This window comes from Xenopus tropicalis, chromosome 7 (genome assembly GCF_000004195.4).
Source record: "Xenopus tropicalis strain Nigerian chromosome 7, UCB_Xtro_10.0, whole genome shotgun sequence".
NCBI lineage: Eukaryota > Metazoa > Chordata > Amphibia > Anura > Pipidae > Xenopus > Xenopus tropicalis.
Window position 1 is genome coordinate 94,460,879 of NC_030683.2, and position 20,374 is coordinate 94,481,252.

Consider the following 20,374-nt stretch of genomic DNA (forward strand, 5'->3'; position numbering starts at 1 on the left):
CTGATTCACTCATGCACGCATGCGCAGTAGAGTGAGAAGCCGAACTTTAACAGAGAAGTCGGCTTTTCACTCTACTGCGCATGCACCAACCTCTGGCATTTGACGGAAAAGGAAGCAGGAAGCGCTCACTACAGGTACCCCGGGCTGGTGCTGTTTTCTCCTAACGGACACCAGCCCGGGGTACAAGGTAGGCAATTTAAGTCTCTTGGGGTGCCTAACCCAAGTAACTTTGCCTTTCGTTCTCCTTTAAATCCATATGCCTCTTCCTCCCCTGTGGGTAGCACAGCAACCCCCAGCACATAATTACACACCTTAGGGACCATTTAATGGCTATATCCAACTGCTAACAAACTCCCAGAATAAACCCCTGCCAGGTTCACCTCCCACAGGCAACATAGGGCAGGCAGAGTATGGCACACACAGGCAGCATAGGGCAGGCAGAGTATGGCACACACAGGCAGTACTCTGCCTGCCCTATGCTGCCTGTGTGTGCCATACTCTGCCTGCCCTATGCTGCCTGTGTGTGCGCCATACTCTGCCTGCCCTACCCTGCCTTTGTGTGCACCATACACACAGGCAGCATGGGGCAGGTAATACATACAGTGACACAATTCTGGCACTGCTCCTACAGTCAGTACTGGTCTGAGGTGTGAACAGGTAAATAATGTGGCTAATTACAGTCTGAGCCTGAGGTGTGAACACTGCAGGGGGTGAACAATGCAGAAAGTAAAAAGTGTGAACAGTACAGGGGATTAAATGTTTAAACAATACAAGGGGATTACAGCCCGAATCTGAGGTATGAGCAATGCAGGGGGCCAGTTAATGTTAGTACTGATACCATTTGAAGTTTACACAAAGGTAAGCCATTAAAGCAGCCAGACAGGTGGGGGGCCACTCAGAGTGGGGTCACGGGCCGCCAGTTGGACAGCACTGGACTAGACCATAATGTAAATAGTTCAAGCACTCATACCACTTGCAGTTTTTTTGGGGGGTTGATAAGCATTTAAGCCTCAGCATTGTAATTCATATATCTTTTGTTGGTTATACTGTCCCACAAAGGCTGATACTTGGGCTATAGATAAATGCAGGCCAAGAATGAGCCCCTAAATTGTCATTAGCCTTTCCCTATGCCTGGAGCCATTGCGTTGGCCCAGGTGCAGAAACATGGAGCAAATTTAGGCGCTGCAAGTATGCATTCTGGTGCTAAAATCTGCTCCATATATCTGTACCCGGCTGATGCCAGCAAGGAGGCTGATTCTTGGCATTTGCATTTATCTACAACCTGAGATGCTTAGAATCAACCCTATCTGGCATTAGCCTAAAACTGGATAAAAAAAAAGGTAGTATTGCACTGCATGGTAACCTGACTGCACTTCTACTTTATTTATTACAGTGCAGTTCAAACCTTGACAATATTTAAAAAAAAAAAAAAAGTGAGGGAAGGAAGTCACTAAGCAATTACCTTGATTTACATGGGAAGCAAAACGAGCTTGTGCTAAAGTTAGGAAAATCCTACATTCTCTGCATAGTTAAGAACTGATGTCACAAATGTTTTATAATTTCTGTTACTACTAACAAGAAACACAGCCACTTTCCATTTTATAACAAATGCCTTATCCTTATTCACTTTAAATAGGAAACTTTCTGCTCACAAGGGAAACTTTTTTTTCTCTTCTAATCCTTGTTTGTACTTGAGACACTTAACACTGCAAAGCAAACGGCAATGCTCTGAAAATTAAACTGAAGGGGGCCAGGCACTGCAATACAAACAGTTAAATTTGATTCTCTTGGCAGGAAAGACTCAGTTCTCGCAGTGGCAAACAGTGAGCAAGAAAGGAAATGGTGAATAGTTTGAGGTTCTTAGTGGCTTCCTGGACTAGCAGGCAGATCACAAAGTTCACATGACAAGGGTGATCGGGCTACCAACCCTGTGTGTCACTGAGATTTTTTTTTTCCTTATTCCTCTAAAACTAGGTTCTTTGCATGATAAAAGTGCAACTTCAGTAGTTTATCAGTAATGATTTCTGAATTTTTTTTGTGTGTGTTTTCAAAAATGGTCTTGATTATCACTAAATTAATGTTGGGAAACTCCCAACTCCTAAGTGGAGGAAAAAATATTTATTAGCAAGGAACAGTGAGTAACTGCCTGACCTACAAGTGCATTAGAAGGGTAAAGGTAATTCCCTTTAAACTCAATGAAGGACAAATTGTTTTGCTGCCCCTCTGCCAAGCTGGGAACTTACTTTGAAAAACGATGCTAGTGTGTCCCACAAAATATAACAACGGTTTAGTTGGCCACATTAGATCTCTGCTCTGCGGGTGACTAACCACTCTGAAATGCCTTTCTACCGGCAATAATAGGACTCACTGGTGGAAAGGCCAACACTTTGCTTCGGCTACCTGAAGTCTCGCAGTTTCCTCCTGCAGGCAACTTCAGAAAGCAAAAGTGATGCATAGGCCTTTCCACTGCTGACTCCTATTGTTGCCGGTGGAAAGGCATTTTGGAGCGGTTAGTCGCCTTTGGTAGCAGAGATCTATCGCGGGTGACTAACTTGCTCCGTGGGCCATCAGCCTTATTTATTTTGATGATATTATTCCTTTACCCACCATATGAAAGTTACACAGTAACACCATGTATGGTGAGAGGACTAGCAATGGACCCTCTAAAAGCACTTACACCTTCAATGTAAACTGTGGAGAAGTTCTTACAATTTGTAACATCAGTGGTTTAGTGCCTCCTCCCCTGCCAGGATTTCAAATGCAGCAGAAAGAGCTGTTTTGTAGATGAAATTCAGCATATGAAAATGGTATTTATTAATATGTTTAGAAGGAACAGATTACAGTAATAGGTATATTAGGAGTTTGTGTTGTGTGGGGCACTTTAACAAGTTTAAGGCAAATAGCAAATACCATCGATATCAATAAACCAGACCAACGCCTTCTTGTTCAAATGCATAATTTTTGGATTCAGCTACATTCTGTATCCTCCATTTGGACAATATTCCCAACAATAAAACCCATCATAATGTATGGTTACCTGGCTGCACTTCTACTGTAAGTCTTTATTATCAGGGCATTTTGCCAAACAATGACAATAAAAAAAAAATATATATTTTGAGGGTGGAAACTTTCTGCTAACAAAAGATGGCTTAAAAAAAATCTCAGTTTGTACGAGTATAAAAAAAACTGAGCTAAGTAAAAATAAACTTAAAACCAATTCTCTTGGCAGGAAAGACTCTCAGTGCGCAAAGGTGACCAACAAGTGAGAAAGGAAGTGATAAACAGTTGTTGGTGACATCCCCGATTTGCAGACAGATCACAGACAATGCCACAAATTCACATTAGAGGTGATAAGGCTTCAGTTACCCAGGTATCACAGATATATTTAATTTGTTAATCCTCTAAAGTTGGGTTCTTTGCATGATGGAAGTGCCACTTGTTCATTCAATAGTTTATCAATAATGCTGATTTCTGCATCTCTTTTTTCTATGTTTTCAAATGGTGTCCAGGACATGTCATGCTGAAGCTTGTAAGCAGCAAGGAATTCATGTGGGCAACTAGGGCCCCACTCCTAATAGAGAAAAGGGAAAGAAAAAATATTTGTAAGAAACCTGAAGTGTGTTTGCGTAATAATCACTTGACCTCTGAGTACACTGGCAGGTACAAAAGATACCGTATATATACTCGAGTATAAGCCGATCCGAATATAAGCCGAGGTACCTAATTTTACCTAAGAAAACTGTAAAAACTTATTGACTCGAGTATAAGCCTAGGGTGAGAAATGCAGCAGCTTCTGCTATGTTTCAGTAATCAAAATAAATACCAATAAAATTACATTAATTGAGGCATCAGTGGGGTATATGTTAAATATTTATTTCAAAGAAAAACAGTAAATTAGCTCTGTAAGTGGAGAAGAGGGTCAACAAAAACAATAGGCACTGGAGGATCTGGTTGCGGGTGGCCTAATTTGCACACAAAGGAGAGAGGGTGCTAGTCTAGAGGGACCCATGGCACCCAACTCAAGTATAAGCCGAGGGTGACTTTTTCAGGACATTTTGGGTGCTGAAAAACTAGGCTTATACTCGAGTATATACAGTAAGTCAGAGGATGAGCAATTCCCTTGGTTTGCTACCTGCCAAGCAGGAAATCATGCGGCTATCAAAACACTGGGAATCTCCCCTGGTGCCGTTGTTCAAAGCAAGGCTCAGCTAGAATCAGTATTCAATAAACCATATATTAGTGTGTACTAGAAAATATTAATATAAAACCGCTTTGTGTGTTTGAATAAATATGAATATATGCTAGGAAATGTGATAGAAAAGTTCTAAGTTATTATTTTAGTAAAATAATATCTTTGTCGATAATGTTGCTTTACCCACTAGGGAAAAGCTACCCTGTAAAACTGTAGCCTTGGCAGGTATGGCAAGAAGACCTGCAATGAGCCCTGTGGTTACTGGGTTATGGCTGACTAGCACACTAACACTTTACACCATGGTAACAAATGCTGATGCTTACTGCCAGATAGGTATTTTTTTCTATCACAAAACAATCAATGAATCTAAGCCTCAAATGTTTATCTTACATAGCAGATAACTAATTGTCCATTCAAAAAATGACTGCTTTTGTAGTGAAATTATAGGTACAAAAGACTAAATTTGTCCACATACAAAGGAATTATTCGATAGACTGACTGATCATTATTCCATGTATGTGGCCCTATGTGACCCTCAACTTAACCTTTAAACTATCAGCAGCAGATGAACCAGCTGACTGGGAAGCTAAAATAGCCACAGTTCTGATGCCAAAGTAGAAATGAAACAATAGTTCTTCCCACAGATAAAAAAGATCTGAGATCCCATCCATGAGTCTTATCATTGTACAGTCAGTGACACAACAGGTGCAGGATTCTCTTACCTTTGGTGACAGAATTGAGAAATATCTCTGTCCACTTTCCCGCTGGTAGAGATAATAAATATTTCCTGGCTTTTTGACAACATTGCAAGCTGCGTGGTGCAAATCAGCATCTCTCTTGGCTTCCTCCAGCACCTACATCGAGTGAATAAAATTAGTACTCATCTGGTTCTAGTAAAAGGTTTTATCCATCTACAACTGTAAATTCACAATACAAAAAGGAAAGCTGAGCACACAGCTACTAATTTAAAATGTTGGTCCCTTCCCACAATTCACACTAAAGCAACATAAGTTGAGCAGCAGACTTCCTGCATGATCATACTGAGGCAACTACCAATAAAGGGTGTCTAAATTACAGTGAGGAGGTCACTGTCACTAGAATACTAAACAGAACAGCAGGTAAGCCAGGAAATATATTTGCTACACCAAATACCTAGTTGTTTAAAGGACAAGAAAAGCTCCTTTTAAGATAAAAAAAAAAATAATGCTGCTTATTATTTCTGCTTACTTCCCTTTATTCTATTTTCTCATTGCGTACTTTTTTCAATTTTATATATTTTCACCATATATCTATGCATGTATAACTATTCACCATGGGAATGTAATGTAATCAGTCCTCATGTTCTCCAGTGCAAATAAACCCTCAATCAAGTATTTTATGTTTTTTTATGTTTTACATACTGAGAAAAGCTATTAACTTTGTAGCTTAATTGTATTTTACTTTACAATAATGAAACTCAATTTAAACACAGTTGAATATTTACCCTTCTAGCTTGTTCCTGCAGCATGCGGATCTGCTCAGCTATAACAGTCAATCTGTTACATGCATTGGCTCTGACAAATTCATCAGCCTGTTGATGAAATACAGTATAAACATGAATATATACACTCTGCAATACACAACTGGTTGTCTCATTTGCTTTGCATTACTTTCTTTTGGGGGTTTTCCAGATAAGGGGTCTTTTCAGAAATCTGATCACCATACCTTAAATCTAATTTGAAAAAAATTATATATTTTAATCCCAGTAGGATTGTTTTGCCCCCAATTTGGATTAATTATATTTTAGTTGTGATCAAGTACAAGATACTCTTATTATTACAGAGAAAAAGGAAAGCATGTTTTTCAAAAATGAATTATTTCAGTAAATTAAAGTCTATGGGAGATGGCCTTCCTGTAATTTGGAACTTTCTGAATAACAGGTTTGTGGAAAACCAATACCATACCTGTAATTCCAATTTTTTTTTATAAATGATTTCCTTTTTCTCTGTAATAATAAAACAGTACATTGTACTTGATGGTAACTAGCTGTGTGAATCCATATTGGTGGCAAAACAGTCCTAATAGGTTTGTTTAGGAGATCTGATCTAAATTACAGAAACATCCATTATCAGCAAAAAAAAAATAAAAACCCAGGTCCCAAGTATTCCAGCATTTATTTTTTTTTGCAGTGATCAAGAGAAATAGACAAAAGATTAAATTAATTGCAATGAAAAAAAACACAAGATTATATAAGCATACACCCTCTTTTAGTCAGTATTTAGTGAAGAGCCTTTTCCCATATCCAGCCATTCATTCTCTATTGGACTAAGATCTGGACTCCCTTCCTAGCCATTCCAGGACATTAGCCACTGTGTCATATTAAGGGGGTGTATAATTAAGTAATCAATTAAATAAACAAAATTGAATCCCCTGTGATTCCATGTTCGATGACGATAAAATGTGAAAACCTCCAAAAGGATAAATGCTTTTTTTTATAAGTACCTTAATCCAACAAGGAGGCACTTTAGTTCTAAAATAAGTGGTTCCTTAACTGTGGGATTACTCTCCTAGGCAAACCCAGAAAAGTGGCTGGGAAGGGCAACATTCCATATATAACAAAGTTAGGGTGAGATTTGGAGAGATTGCCTAGTTGCTCTTCTGGATAGTCCTTTAAAGGAACAGTAGCCCCAAAAATGGAAATGCTTAAAAGTAATTACAGTATAATGTACTGTTGCCCTGCACTGTTACAGCTGGTGTGTTTGCTACAGAAAGACTACTATAGTTTATATAAGCTGCTGTGTAGCCATGGGGGCAGCCATTCAAGATGGAAAAAAAGGAGAAAAGGCACAGGTTACATAGCAGATAAACTCTTTAGAATATAATGGAGCTTTATCTATTATTATATATATTTCTTAAAGTTTCTTGCCAAAAAACATCCAAAACCTTATTAGCCCTTACCTTTTGCACTTGCCGCGCAAGATCCACAAGGTTAGAGGGGTCTCCAATGCGATTGGTTTGATAAGTGCTAACTAACTGAACCCCCGTAGGATTAGCGTTACTTTCTACTAGAGCCACTGAAAGACAAAATATAAAATGATTTTAACTGAAATCAACACACCAAAATGTAGAAGTGCACGATCATTTTGTTTCCTAATGCTCAACACTTTGGGGCTGATTTACTAACCCACGAATCCGACCCGAATTGGAAAAGTTCCGACTTGAAAACGAACATTTTGCGACTTTTTCGTATGTTTTGCGATTTTTTCGGATTCTGTACGAATTTTTCGTTACCAATACGATTTTTGCGTAAAAACGCGAGTTTTTCGTATCCATTACGAAAGTTGCGTAAAAAGTTGCGCATTTTTCGTAGCGTTAAAACTTACGCGAAAAGTTGCGCATTTTTCGTAGCGTTAAAACTTAATCATTACGATCATTACGAAAAAAACGCAATCGGACTCCATTCGACCCGTTCGTGGGTAAGTAAATCAGCCCCTTAATGTGAAGGCACAGAAGGTATGTAATACACCTGTTATCTGTATTACAAAGGTTATTAATTATCTAAGAACAGCTACTTGCTGTTAAACAAATGATTGATCTTAGTGTTTGCAATTGAGTTAGTTATGAATGAAACAAAATTTAGTTTCACCAAGTCCTAGAAGGGGCTTTGTCAATCATCGAACTGGGTAATCCTAAAGGATTTTTAGCTATTCAATATTTTTTTCCCATTCATCAAACCTTTCCGTGGATGGGAAGCCTTCATGTATTACAACTGTTCTGACTGTGGTGGGAAAAAAATGACACTGCAATTATTCTTTATTAGCTACCTAGATGGTAGGGCCCTATCCCAAACAAAGTATGATCCACCTTATACACTGTCCACTCCTAATAAGCAACTTTACCTTTATAACATGTGACAGCTCGCACAGTGGATCCACTGCTAGGCAGGAATAAAATCAAGGCTTTTTTTCCACATTCATTAAAAACACCTAAGGCATATGAAGTCTCTTCTCTCCCACAGCTATGAGTTTGGAGCTTTGGCACTAGGAACCACATCAGCTAATTGGCGAGTTATCAGTTCCATACCTCCCGGTTCCACAAGTTGCTGAAAAGTTGGGACTTGGGGCATGGGCATCAAGCTCCCAGTATGGTAGCAGTGAGATTCCCTCCAATCCCTTTGTAACACCAAATTGATTTAAAATGCTGGAAGCTGTTTCGACTGCAAAGGACTCTGAGTCATGTGCACCCTGGTCACAATTTTAATTTAGTGAAAATATATTTAAGAATCTGAGGGACTAAGTTATATACTGCTGGCCAATCAATAAGCACGTTACTTCTGCAGTGGTAATGATGTTCGGCCAAAAACCAAAAGGGCTTGCATCTATTCCTTTTCACATTGCACCCTGCCCCACTGTTAGTAAATCACCCCTAGTGTCAATATATTTTCCAGTTACCTTATAATTTAGCCTTCATGCAGCGTCCCCAAAATATCTGCTGATTTCAGAAAGGCAGTTTAATGGAATTTTATAATTTATAGTATGAAAACAGAGACTGAGAAATGGTTTCTGCACATAAGATCACTATTTTTTTCTGTGCTGCTGGTTAATTTAGAAAATCATGGTGGAGGAGTTTCAGAGACAAACCCAAAACCATTTAAATTTATTCTACCGAGCATTAATTTTGTTTCGCTGAGTAGAAAATAGTATAGGGGTGTAATTTGGTAATGCCCCAGACACAAGTACAACTGCAACAAGGTTCAATGGCTGCGCAACTTAGCTCTTTCCATAGGCAGGTGACAAATACAAGGCTCTACATCCCACCCATATAGTATAAGCCCACAACTCTAAATGTGCTGCAAAGATTTATAGTAAAGGTCTAACTTTGGCATGCCTAGGCTTAAGAAGCGAAGTCCAAACCCTAGCCAATAAGGAGCAATGTACCTAACACCTGAAAAGTTCTCTCTTATTAGAAAAGAAATATATCAGTGCTAAAGCTTTGGTATAAGAAAGCATTACCTGTAGTCACATGTCCTGTACCGGCACTCTCCATTTTCTACTGCTTTCTTCCAAATTTCACACGCCTTCTTACACAAGTGGTCGCAAATGCTTATAGCAAGGCATAGGTTATAAAACAGCTGACATGTGGAACGCTGGGACAGGAGGTACGGCCGTCCATCTCAGTATTGGGCAAACCCCGGTTACGTATGGCCGCTAAAACTAAGGGATGACGGAGAGTAAAAAGCCATTCTTAAAAAAACAATATAACTACCTATAGCACTATTAATGAAGTATTAATTGTGCCAGATTAAAACTATTTTAACACGTATTGGCATTTGTTTGCTACCAGCCTTCCAGAACAAAACATGGCCGCCACAGGCTACTACTGTATTTATTACATAATCGAGGCGGATCACTTGTCTAGGATTTGGAGTCGTGCTATCATACTAAAGTTCCACACGGAAGTCTAACAATCAGAGTACATCAATGCTTAAGTGTTTTGCTTACTGAATTTTCATATACAGCGTGTCACACACTAACGCGGGCACTAATGGGTCCCTTTTGGTGCCCAATGTTCTCTTTTCAATAAAGTTATTTCAGGGAGATGGGCGGGACTTTTAATGTGACCAATGGCGTCAGTCCAGGGAATCCAATCGAAGTTACAGGTGTGTTTACAGCACATGGGTGAAAACATGGCGGAAAAAAGGCAGAAGCTGGAGCTGGTGAGCGGCTGGTTGCTTTGGGAGTGGGAGGGAAGGCAGGGCAGGGGATTGACAATACTGGTTGTGCTTACTAGTAGAGAGGCGACGGGGTTCGTGTCGTGCGGCCATTTCATAATACAAGGATTAATAATGTGAAGACTGCTTTATTTTATATACATTAAGCAGGTAACGAGAAAGTAGTTTGTGTATATGGTGTAGTTTATATGATATGTTTTATCAGACAGCATCACATACGACTTTGCGTGATTTTGTTGTTACTATGCTATTAACCAGCCCCATGTCTTGAGGGAGGTATTGATCCAGGCCTGACTTCACACTAAATGATAACATGAAATTAGGTTTCAAAAAGGCTTGGAGTGACATGGGGACGACAGCTCTGCCCTGAGAAACGTTTGCAATTTGACCAGCAAATAAACAACCCAGGATACAGGGCAATTAAAGGAACAGTAACATCAAAAAATTAAAGTGTTTTAAAGTAATTAAAATATAATGTGCTGTTGCCCTGCAAAAAAATTGTGTTTTTGCTACAGAAAAGCTACTATATAAATAAGTTGCTGTGTAGCCATGGGGGCAGCCATTCAAGCTGGAAAAAAGGAGAAAAGGCACAGGTTACATAGCAGATAACTAGTAGATAAGCCCCATATAATGGGGGTTTATCTGTTATCTGCTAAGTAACCTGTGCCTTTTCTCCTTTGAATGGCTGTCCCCATGGCTACACAGCAGCTAACTTATATAAACTATAGTAGTCTTTCTGAGGCAAACACACCAGTTGTAGCAATGCAGGGTAACAGTACATTATATTGTTATTATTTTTATACACTTTCATTTTTTGGTGTTACTGTTCCTTTAAGACAGAAGAACTGGTATTGAATCTAACAAGGTTTAAAAGTACCAGCATTCTCTCTAGCCCTTGGCTTATGAACAATTTAGTGTATATGTTACAATATTCATATATTAGCGTAAATGCAAATAAGTTACAGCACAAATACTCACAAAAAGATTGTGGACTGCACATGACACTTTGCATGCTCACACACAGTATATGGCAATTCATATTTCCATATTAAAGTAGAAAGTTGTGTAGGTAGGGTGCATAATCTATACTCACAACGTGACACACATTGCTTGGTGTATTAAATATTATGCACATGCTTTATTTAGCAAAAAAATTAAGAAATATTTTTTTGTCCTTTAGGCGTCTGAGAAGAAAATTGACTGGAGAAAGGAAAAGCAAAAACGTAAGAGATTCTGCAACTATATTGTGTCCGTTTAAAAATTTGTTTTGGGTTAAAAAAAAAAAAAGACGAGTCTCTGGCACACCCTACCCTCTCATCAGTCAACTTCGCTGTCATTTTCCTTTCTTTTAATAATTTTCTTAAACAATTTATTTCATTTGTTTTGTTTATTAATTTAATAGTAGATAACAGATTTCAGCTATTTTGTTGGTGTCAATGTGAAATACCCATTGGTCTGAACTGAAAAAAAAGGGGGGGTTGCTGTAAGCAATGGGTCTTAATGGAAAAGAGGGGCAAAAGAAAAAGAATAGGATTATACAATAGCAATACTTTGTTTCCACTATATACTGCTTTGGTCTCAAATGAGGTGCTGTGTGTCCCATCAGAGTGCAAAATTTGGTGTTGGTTTGGACACTTGACTCTTTGAGGACCCTGGGCAACAAAGGGCTTGTCTTTTAGCTAACCCAATAATATGATCTTAGAACACTGCTATAATAATTTCTAAAGTGATAATATTACGATGCACAATCACCTGTTTAAAAGCACCTTATGCTTATGACTAACAATGTATTTTTAATGGTCTGTTGTGCATGTGTTTATATATATGTATATATATAATTTTTTTTTTTTATACATACACAAATATATAATATATATATTTATACATAAAATTAGGGCCCCACCTTTTAAATATATGTAAAATAGGGTGTACCAGAGAAAAAACTGTTTTTCTTCTCCTATAAATTTTTCTTTTGCCCTATATTCCTGAAAATGTATCCCTACCTATCAAAGAAAGATTACTAATAAAACAGCATTCCTTTCATCAAGCATTATATGTGGTACGTTATTTAATGGTGGCCCTACTCTGTACAATTTTCTTTACTATCTAACTAGTTGACCCACATTACTATCAGATGGATACCATACATTGCATTGCAACTTGCTGCTGTTAGTTGATTCATGTCAACAGCGCAAACCATCACAACTGCAGGTAGTGAATAACAGCTGCGGCTACTCTTCATTTCCTCATCTGCAAATGCAAATGCCCATGATAGATCATGGGCAACTGACTTGCTCAGTCGGGCATCAGTCTCCGATAACCTATTGTTTCTCCTACTTCCATGTAACTGGAGGAGTCCCAAGCCGGACTTGGATTTCTTACTATTGAGTGCTATTCTGATATCTACTGGGAGCTGCCCCATGTGAAATTTCAAAATTAAATTAAAAGACATCTGTTTGTTATTTTGAAAATGGATTTCAATGCAGGGTTTTGCTGGGGAAGCTCTATTAACTGATGCATTTTGAAGAAAGACATGGTTTTTCCATGACCGTATTCCTTTAATGACAGCATGTATATGAATATCTATAGGTGGATTAGACTTTAATAAAGCATCTAACACAAAATGAAAAGGTTGTGGCTATATCTACTGTGTGTGTATGTGTAGATAAAATATATATATATATATAGAGAGAGACTATATACGCACTTTTTTTTTTTCTCTCTTTACATCACCATATGTAAAGCATCTAAACAGTAAGTATTACCTGAGTTAATTTCAGAAGCATTAGCATCGAAACCTTGATCTCTGAGCTTACAATCTAAATACTTTACTCTTAGGAAAAGAAGACCGAAAAAAATGGAGGGAGGAGAAACTTTTAAAAAAATTGGAAAGGAGCCAGCAACAACAGCAGCAGACAGAACATGAGAAAGAAATGATGGTGAATGAGGGGAAAACACCAAAAGGTTTGCAAGAATGCAGTGTCTTTTTGTTTTGTAATCTGTAGGACAGCATGAACAATTATTTAAAGGCCCCAAAATAAAAAAAAATATAGAATATATAGTTAGTCTTTGTAGCTTGCTGTAGAATAATTTGGTTCATATTGATACGGATATGAATCTAGCTAGTTTTTTTCCTGGGTAGTTGCTGTTAATACATTAACATTAATGTTAATTACATTAGTTTACATTAATGTTGCCAATGTCGTAGTCTGTCCAAAATTAAGCCAAACTTTGTGTCTGTCTTAAAGAATAAATAAACCCTAAATATATGGCTTAAAATGCCATATTTTATATACTGAAATTATTGCACCAGCCTTGCAATTGCAAGTTTCAGCATCTCAATAGCAGCAATGAACTAGGAATTCAAACTTGTCACAGAGGGTCACCATCTTGGAAAGTGTCTGCGACACATACATGCTCAGTGTGCTGTGGGTAGCTTTTGGGAAGCTAAGCTTAGGGGTCATCGCAAATTATCAAGCAAAAAATTAGATTGGCCTGTAATATAAGTTGATGCTACAGGGCTGATTGTTAAATTCTGATGCCAATTGCACTGGTTTCTGACCTGCCATGTACTAATCTGTATTTATTACTAATTATACTTATATTGTGAGATTTATATTCTACATATACAGTATATTGTGAGTGGGTCCCTAAGCTCAGTAAATGGGAGCAGCACAGAGCATGTGCAGTGTATCGGCAGAAAAGAAGATGGGGGGCTACTGGGGCATCTTCGAAAACACAGCTCTTCCCTGCTAAAAGGCTGTGGTTGGCTTGGGCTGGTACAGGAGCCCAAAACATAATATACACATTTCTACCCTACTTCTTTATTTAAGCATTAGTTAGGAAGGAAAACTGCATTTTACTGGACACAGTAGGACAGAAGTAATAATGGCCTCATACAGGTTGGCTAGCTACCAAACCAGTCAGCACTTTAAAAGACCATGTGTAAGGGAAGTTAAATGACAGATTCCAATGAACAAGGAGTACAAGTTGCTGCTTGAATTAGGATTCAGAAACGCTGAAGCATTTTTAAAGGCTAACTTGTCAGTGAAATTCAAGACTTGAACTGATGCCATTAAAAGAGTGACCTTGTTTGTTTTCTCCTCCAGGCCGTCAATACACAGTGAGTGTGGTTTTACCAGGCTCTATAATGGATAATGCTCAGTCCCCAGAACTGCGCACCTACCTGGCTGGGCAGATTGCTCGTGCTTGTGCCATCTTCTGTATAGATGAAATTGTTATATTTGATGAAACAGGAGAAGGTTCAAAGTATGTTTGTTAGTATAGTAAAGCTTTCACTAACTTGTTAATGTCTGTTTGTAGTTCTCATTGCTCTACTTGTATTGCAGAAGTGTGGAAGGGAATTTTGAAGGTGTTGGAAAGAAAGGACAAGCCTGTGTACAACTCGCACGTATCTTACAGTATTTGGAGTGCCCTCAGTAAGTGCCAGTTCATACCTCTGTAAATGCATACACTCAATGAGAAAATGTAAAACTTTATGAATGTATAACTTTTATTTATTGTTTGAAACAGTAAATAACCTACATTAATTCAGTTTACAGAAAATGAGCAGCATGGCAGGCAGAAGCATTATATTTAGAGCACCTGGCAGAGAGAGAGGCCTGCTCTGCTTAATTAAAAATGTGTATCTGGCCCCTTTGAACCTTTTGTTGTGTTACAGTGTGAAATTAAAATGATTTTAGATTCTTATGATCTGATTCACAATCTTTACACTTTGAAGTTGTAGGAAGGTCTTGGTGCCCCCCCATTATGTCCATGCAAATTCTCTCCATGTTAGTCGAGTAACATTTTTATGCATTGAAATATTTTTAAGTAATGCCTCATTATCAGATAGACTGAGATCAGGGCTTTGACTGGGCCTTTGCTTTACTCTTTCTGTTCTTCAGCCTTCAGTTGTTTCCTTGGTTTGAAGTTTGGGATAATATTCATGCTGTAATTTCAAGAAAATCTCTCTTACGAGAGAGTTTTTTTTTTTAGAAGAATTAAAGGATAATTTAGAAAATTAAAGGATCTTTTGCAGTATTTTAACCTGACTGTTGCACCATCCGTTCTCTTATCTGTAACGAGATGAAAAGGATCACAACAGCATGGTGCTCTTTAGGCGTGGCTCAACCATTGCTAGGGCCAGAAAGAAACTATTACTGAAAAGGTACCCTGTCAAAGCATCTGAAGTTTTCTCAAGTCAGAGCCCTGATCTTAGTCCATCTAAGAATCTGTGACACTCTTGTTGAGGTGCACATCATCTGACTTAAACCAAGCAACAGTGTGCAACGTTGGTATGTACTTTTCCCCAGAGACTTGAAACTTAAATGTAATTTAATTACAGGTTGTATCAAAATAGAAAAGACTAGGGGAGTGAATGATTGGCAAAAAGTTATGTAAGACATTATGTTTGTAGCTCCGTAACATACGATTTGATCACTGGAGTCTATTAGGCTACATTTTTATAGAATTTGGTTTAGTGCTTACAGCAAGAATGCTAATGATGTGCTAGGATAATACAGGCTGGTGTCAGCGCTGTACATCTTATCCTTTTTTTCTAAGCTTCAGTTGGCATAGAGTTAACCAGTGCAAACCCAATATAACATTAAAGGCACTAGTAAATGCCGCTGGCATTTGGGTGCTTTAGATGATTACACCTATGGCAAACTTTGCACCTTTAATTACATTACCCCAAGTCTCGAAAAACTTGGCTCAACTTAACTAAAAGGCTCAGTGACTTGCCCTAAAACTAATATTGCAAACAATATATTATTCTGACTTGTTTCTTCCTGGATCTTAATCGTTCAGACTTATATTGCTCACAGACCAAGCTATAGGGCTTTTTTTGGCTTCCATCAGGGCCAGATGATGTTTTAGTCATTTTGCAAGGCCAGGCCCTATTCCCTGGAAATGGTTTATCTGCATTTACAGCAGTTTTGAAATCCAGCAATGCTACAGTATCCATTAAATCGGCACTACCCAGATGCCACTTGCCAGCTGTCAAGCAAATAGTCGGTAGGACTTCTCTGTACCACAGAAGTATGACTGCAACTAAACTTTATGTTCCCGATCTCATACTCTTTATCATAGGTATCTGAGAAAATCGTTTTTCCCAAAGCACCCTGACCTTCAGTTTGCTGGTATGTATGAAATGCAAAAGCCATATCAGTATTGTGATTTTATATCAAAAATGCTTTTTGAGGCTGGAGTGAATAAATTATCTTTGTACCCTTTCAGGGCTTTTAAATCCTCTTGACAGCCCTCACCATGTGAGAATAGATGAAGAGTCTGAGTATCGGGAAGGAGTTGTGTTGGATCGTCCTACTAAGTCAGGCAAAGGGTCATTTGTAAACTGTGGCATGCGAAAGGTACTATATTACTGAAGCTTTGCGGCCTAGTGCCAAGGATTGATTCTGTGCTCCATTATGGTGGGATGTTTGTCAGAAATGTTAGCTAGTGTCCACAGCTGCATATTTGTAAAAGCTTCCCAAGACTTTTTGTTCTGCTGGAGATACCTTTTACAGAATTGTTCAAACATTTTGAAGTGAAAGAAACTCTGTGCATTTCAGTTGCTGTTACCAGATGTAAACATATCAGCTAGCCAAAGACAGTAGTCTGATATCTGCCCCATTGTTGCAAAGGTTTTGTGCATAACAATTTCTGAAAAGCTGCTCAAAGGAAGAAAAGGAATGTATAACTCCATTTCAGATCCCAGCATCCACTGTAAGGTCTGCTGATGTTTGAGGATAATTGCAATGCCTGAAAGGATGCAGACTTGGCTAGTTAATAACACTAGTTGCTGAATTAATTTTAGGTGCCATTGGATGTCTGTAATAGTCATAGCTCTGCACCTGTGTTTTTTCGTTAGGAGGTTCAAATAGATAGACAGCTGCAGACTGGTGTCAGAGTTACTGTGAAGTTACAACAAGAAAATGTGGGTAAGACAACAATCTACACTTATTGTGCTATTTGGGTACATTTTGGGTTCTGTTTCTAATTTTTAAGAACACTTTATACTGCATTTTTTTTTATCCTAGAGCTAAAAGTACAGAAAGGAACTGTGGTCTCACCCCAACACCCAAGGACTGCAAGTGGCTTATACTGGGGGTACAGAGTCAGACTGGCATCTTGCCTCAGTAAGTAAATATTCAAATAATGCCTATAAATTTATTGTGGAGTCAGGACATATAGGATCATTTAAGTCCTTGTTTTACAGGTGCAGTTTTTACTGAGTGCCCCTTTAAAGATGGCTATGATTTGACAATTGGAACCTCAGAACGAGGAAGTAGTGTGGAAACAGTGAGTCTGCCAGATTTCAGGTAACCCTTTGCTCTCCCCCCATTTTTTAACAAAAGGTAATGTCTGTAAGTCTAAACGTGATAGTCATTGGGGATAATTGTAAATCAAATAAAAATGTTTTTGTCATAAACATCAAATAGACAACTTATGAATATTTTTTGTTTTTACCATATTTTGCGATTAAAGCTAGTGGCACATGGGGTGGATTCTCGGCCTGCAGATATACACTCTTTTTTTTCAGCAAGATAAATCTTGTACCGCATAAAAAAAAAAAAAGGGGAGGGACCTAAGGTTAGTGCCACACTGGGTGGAATCTTGGCCTGCGGGTAAACACAAGCTGAAAATCTGCCACTATGCTTGAAAAATCTGCTCGCTGTGGCTGCACCCAGAGCTATTGCTTTGGCCTGGGTGCAGCCACATTAGCAAGACAAAATCTTGGACCACATAAAAAAAAGAGGAGGGACTTAAGGCTAGTGTCACATGGGGCAGATTCTTAGCCTAGAAATAAGTGCAGCCTGAGAATCTGCACCTATGCTTGAATGCTTATGCAGTTTCACACTGAATTCCACTTAAAGAGAGCATTTAACGCTTACTCACTCTTGGAGAAGCTGTTTCATTTGACTCTTTGCTTTACAGGGCCCTGGGAAAGCTCATCCACAGCTCGAGTAGTTTTCTAAATGTATTTGCTTTCCTTTGTTCGATGGAAAGGAACCCTTGCAGGTTACACACCCTCATAGTGATTACAGTTTCATTACCCCTGTAAACACTTATTCATCAGACCACAAACCAAGGTGCCCAAGGGAGGTTATATGCCTATGCAATGCTTCCTTTTCTTTCTTAGGCTGTAATTATTTTAACCTGTAAATATCTACACATAGGACTTGACTGGGGGGGGGCAGACCCACCTTCATGCAACCTGCCCCTCCCCCAGGTCAGCCACTAATTTGCAGCAGGTGGCCAAGGAGAAGCTGCAGATGGGACGGTGGCTACCATACAGCAGACTCCTTTGTGCCAACCTGCGCCGCAGGTCTTCAGCAGGATAATTATTTTACTGTTTGTAAAGGAGTCCTCTTATGATGGTGCCAAATTGGGTCACACAGTGACCACCATTGTTTGATTTGCTGGGAAGTCATAGTTGTGTACTGAATTATAAACCTGTATTCTGTAAATTGCCATTTCAAATTAGAAGGTGTATTTGCTCTCCTTTATACTCTTGGGCGCCTAACCTAAAGTTTAGATAGTTTGAAATTTGGGGGAAAGCAGAGTGTTTCCAGAGAAAGCAGGTAAAACAAGACATGGGATTAATTAAACCTTCATATAAACATAATAAAATACATAACTTCCTCTGCTTCAAGCACCCAAGGAGTAATACAATTAACCTACTTTTCTTTTTTATTATTAGGCATGCAATGATTGTCTTTGGGGGTCTGAAAGGCTTAGAAGCCAGTGTGGAAAGTGATCAGAACTTGGATATTGCAGAGCCCAGCATTCTTTTTAATCATTATCTAAACACATGTCCAGACCAGGGAAGTCGTACAATCAGGACTGAGGTAACTGAAACTAAGGTTACTAAGGTTTTTTTTTTTTTTGTTTTGTTTTGTTTTTTTTAACTTTGTGCACCTTTCTCCTTTCGCTAGTCACTTAAACAGTCAAGAGCACAACCTAATACAAACTTAAACAGAATGCTAAAATTCTAGCATAACCTATATCTAGTGTACTTCCACATAGTGTGCTCATTCATGCAGTGATTTTGCAATAGCCCCTATATGTAATAAAAGGCACAAAGTTTGCCCAGGAGAAGTATAACCCATAGCAACCAATAAGATGGTTGCTTTTAAACAGGTGACCAGGTAATTCTACTTCCTAATTGGTTATTATCAGTGATAAGAAATATAGCAAACTTTGCACCTTATATTACATAACCCCACCGAGAATTTATGCTGCACCTTTTCACTCTTGGCACAAAGGGAGCCCTGAAGCTACCACCTAGTCAGGAGGTGGCAGAAACTTAAGGGTTCCCCTGCATTAATAGGTGTATAACTGGAAAAAGTAATTTTAAGTGATATTTGACTGTTTCTAAACATGCCAAGGCATAAGTGCATTGTTTCCGGTTTGCTTTGAATGGGAAGGGGGTGATTTGCAGTGTGCTTTCTTTTCCTTCTCTCCGGGATGAAAAAAAATGCTGCAAATCTTCCCATGTGCCATTACCCATAGTGGCCTATTTTTTATACTGAGTAAGAAAAAAATGCGACCAAATATACTACACCAGGCATTGCTGCATAAAATAAAGCATATTTATTAAGTTATGCATTGAGTTTCAGCAGCTGCGTGACTCCACGTGAAATTTAGGCATACAAGTAAGCAGCTGGTTGAAAATGCTAAGGGAAAGTATTTAGTTCATCCATTGCAATTTTTACCAGTGTGACGACAATGTAAAAATGCACCAGTGCCGCACCTTATAAACAAATGTATTTCAGTAGGAACACAAATGTTCTTTGTGTTTACAGGAAGCCATTTTGATCTCCCTTGCTGCGCTAAAGCCCAGGTTACAAGCTGCAATCAAGAAAGCAAATGAAGGCTAAAACCATCTGTCCTTTCATAGTCAACTACTTTTTCGGTATATTCCACTTTGTATATTCCAGGAATGTCTAAGCTGTTTGCAGATTTAAAGCACCCATTATGTGACTTAAAATCTGAAACCAGAAGCCATTTAAGCTGCTCGTGTTCTGGTTATTAGGTAGTAACATTTGTTTTCTGCCAAAGGTTACAGTTAGCTTGTGGCTTTCCATCTTCTATTAAACTACTACTCCCAGCATCCTTAGAATTTGCAGTTGCAGATTGGCTCAACATCTAGAGGGCAGCATATGAAGTTCGGTGTGCTGAAGATCTGTGTTTTTTAGCTAAATTATAATAAGTAAAATACACCATCCATTAAAATATTTTATTACAATTTTCAATGTGTTATCGCTTTTTAAATGTAAGCTTCCTTCTGAAGGAAAATTATGATTAAATACAGGTATACTCCATTCTATTTAAATTTTGTTGCGTATCAAGATGGATTTTAAATTTCAAAATTGCAGCCAATTTGATGCTCTGTAGCTTGCTGCGGGCTACCCATCAATTCATCTGTAGCACTGCTGTCCCTACGTAACTTGCATGCAGATTTAAAG

The 20,374-nt window shown here is 38.5% G+C and overlaps 2 protein-coding genes across 4 annotated transcripts; one reads left to right on the plus strand and one right to left on the minus strand.

Moving 5' to 3' along the window:
* Positions 1–2,790: 2,790 nt before the first annotated feature.
* On the minus strand, positions 2,791–9,724 carry c1orf50 (chromosome 1 open reading frame 50). 2 transcript variants are annotated; one of them, XM_012966617.3, is made up of 6 exons: positions 9,673–9,724; positions 9,184–9,384; positions 7,130–7,245; positions 5,676–5,762; positions 4,915–5,046; positions 2,791–3,571 (listed from the first exon to the last, which is right to left on the minus strand). In XM_012966617.3, the coding sequence occupies exons 2-6, from the start codon at positions 9,215–9,217 to the stop codon at positions 3,386–3,388; spliced, it is 555 nt and encodes a 184-aa protein (XP_012822071.1). In that variant the 5' UTR covers positions 9,218–9,384; positions 9,673–9,724; the 3' UTR covers positions 2,791–3,385.
* A 55-nt stretch (positions 9,725–9,779) lies between these two features.
* On the plus strand, positions 9,780–20,161 carry spout1 (SPOUT domain containing methyltransferase 1). 2 transcript variants are annotated; one of them, XM_012966623.3, is made up of 12 exons: positions 9,780–9,887; positions 11,083–11,125; positions 12,741–12,866; positions 14,012–14,171; positions 14,252–14,341; positions 15,996–16,045; positions 16,143–16,273; positions 16,774–16,843; positions 16,943–17,041; positions 17,122–17,224; positions 18,607–18,754; positions 19,712–20,161. In XM_012966623.3, exons 1-12 carry the CDS (start codon positions 9,795–9,797, stop codon positions 19,784–19,786), a joined length of 1,188 nt encoding a protein of 395 aa, XP_012822077.1. In that variant the 5' UTR covers positions 9,780–9,794; the 3' UTR covers positions 19,787–20,161.
* Positions 20,162–20,374: the final 213 nt, after the last annotated feature.

Bases quoted from the DNA above. Each gene is read 5' to 3' on its own strand.
- spout1 (XM_012966623.3), top strand. From the start codon at position 9,795: ATGGCGTCAGTCCAGGGAATCCAATCGAAGTTACAGGTGTGTTTACAG. The intron at 16,046-16,142 runs GTATGTATGAAA...GTACCCTTTCAG, and splicing joins CCCTGACCTTCAGTTTGCTG to GGCTTTTAAATCCTCTTGAC. The intron at 16,844-16,942 runs GTAAGACAACAA...TTTTTATCCTAG, and splicing joins GTTACAACAAGAAAATGTGG to AGCTAAAAGTACAGAAAGGA.
- c1orf50 (XM_012966617.3), bottom strand. From the start codon at position 9,217: ATGGAGAGTGCCGGTACAGGACATGTGACTACAG. The intron at 7,246-9,183 runs GTAATGCTTTCT...TTTGTCTTTCAG, and splicing joins TACAGGACATGTGACTACAG to TGGCTCTAGTAGAAAGTAAC. The intron at 5,763-7,129 runs GTAAGGGCTAAT...TTTCATCAACAG, and splicing joins TTGCGCGGCAAGTGCAAAAG to GCTGATGAATTTGTCAGAGC.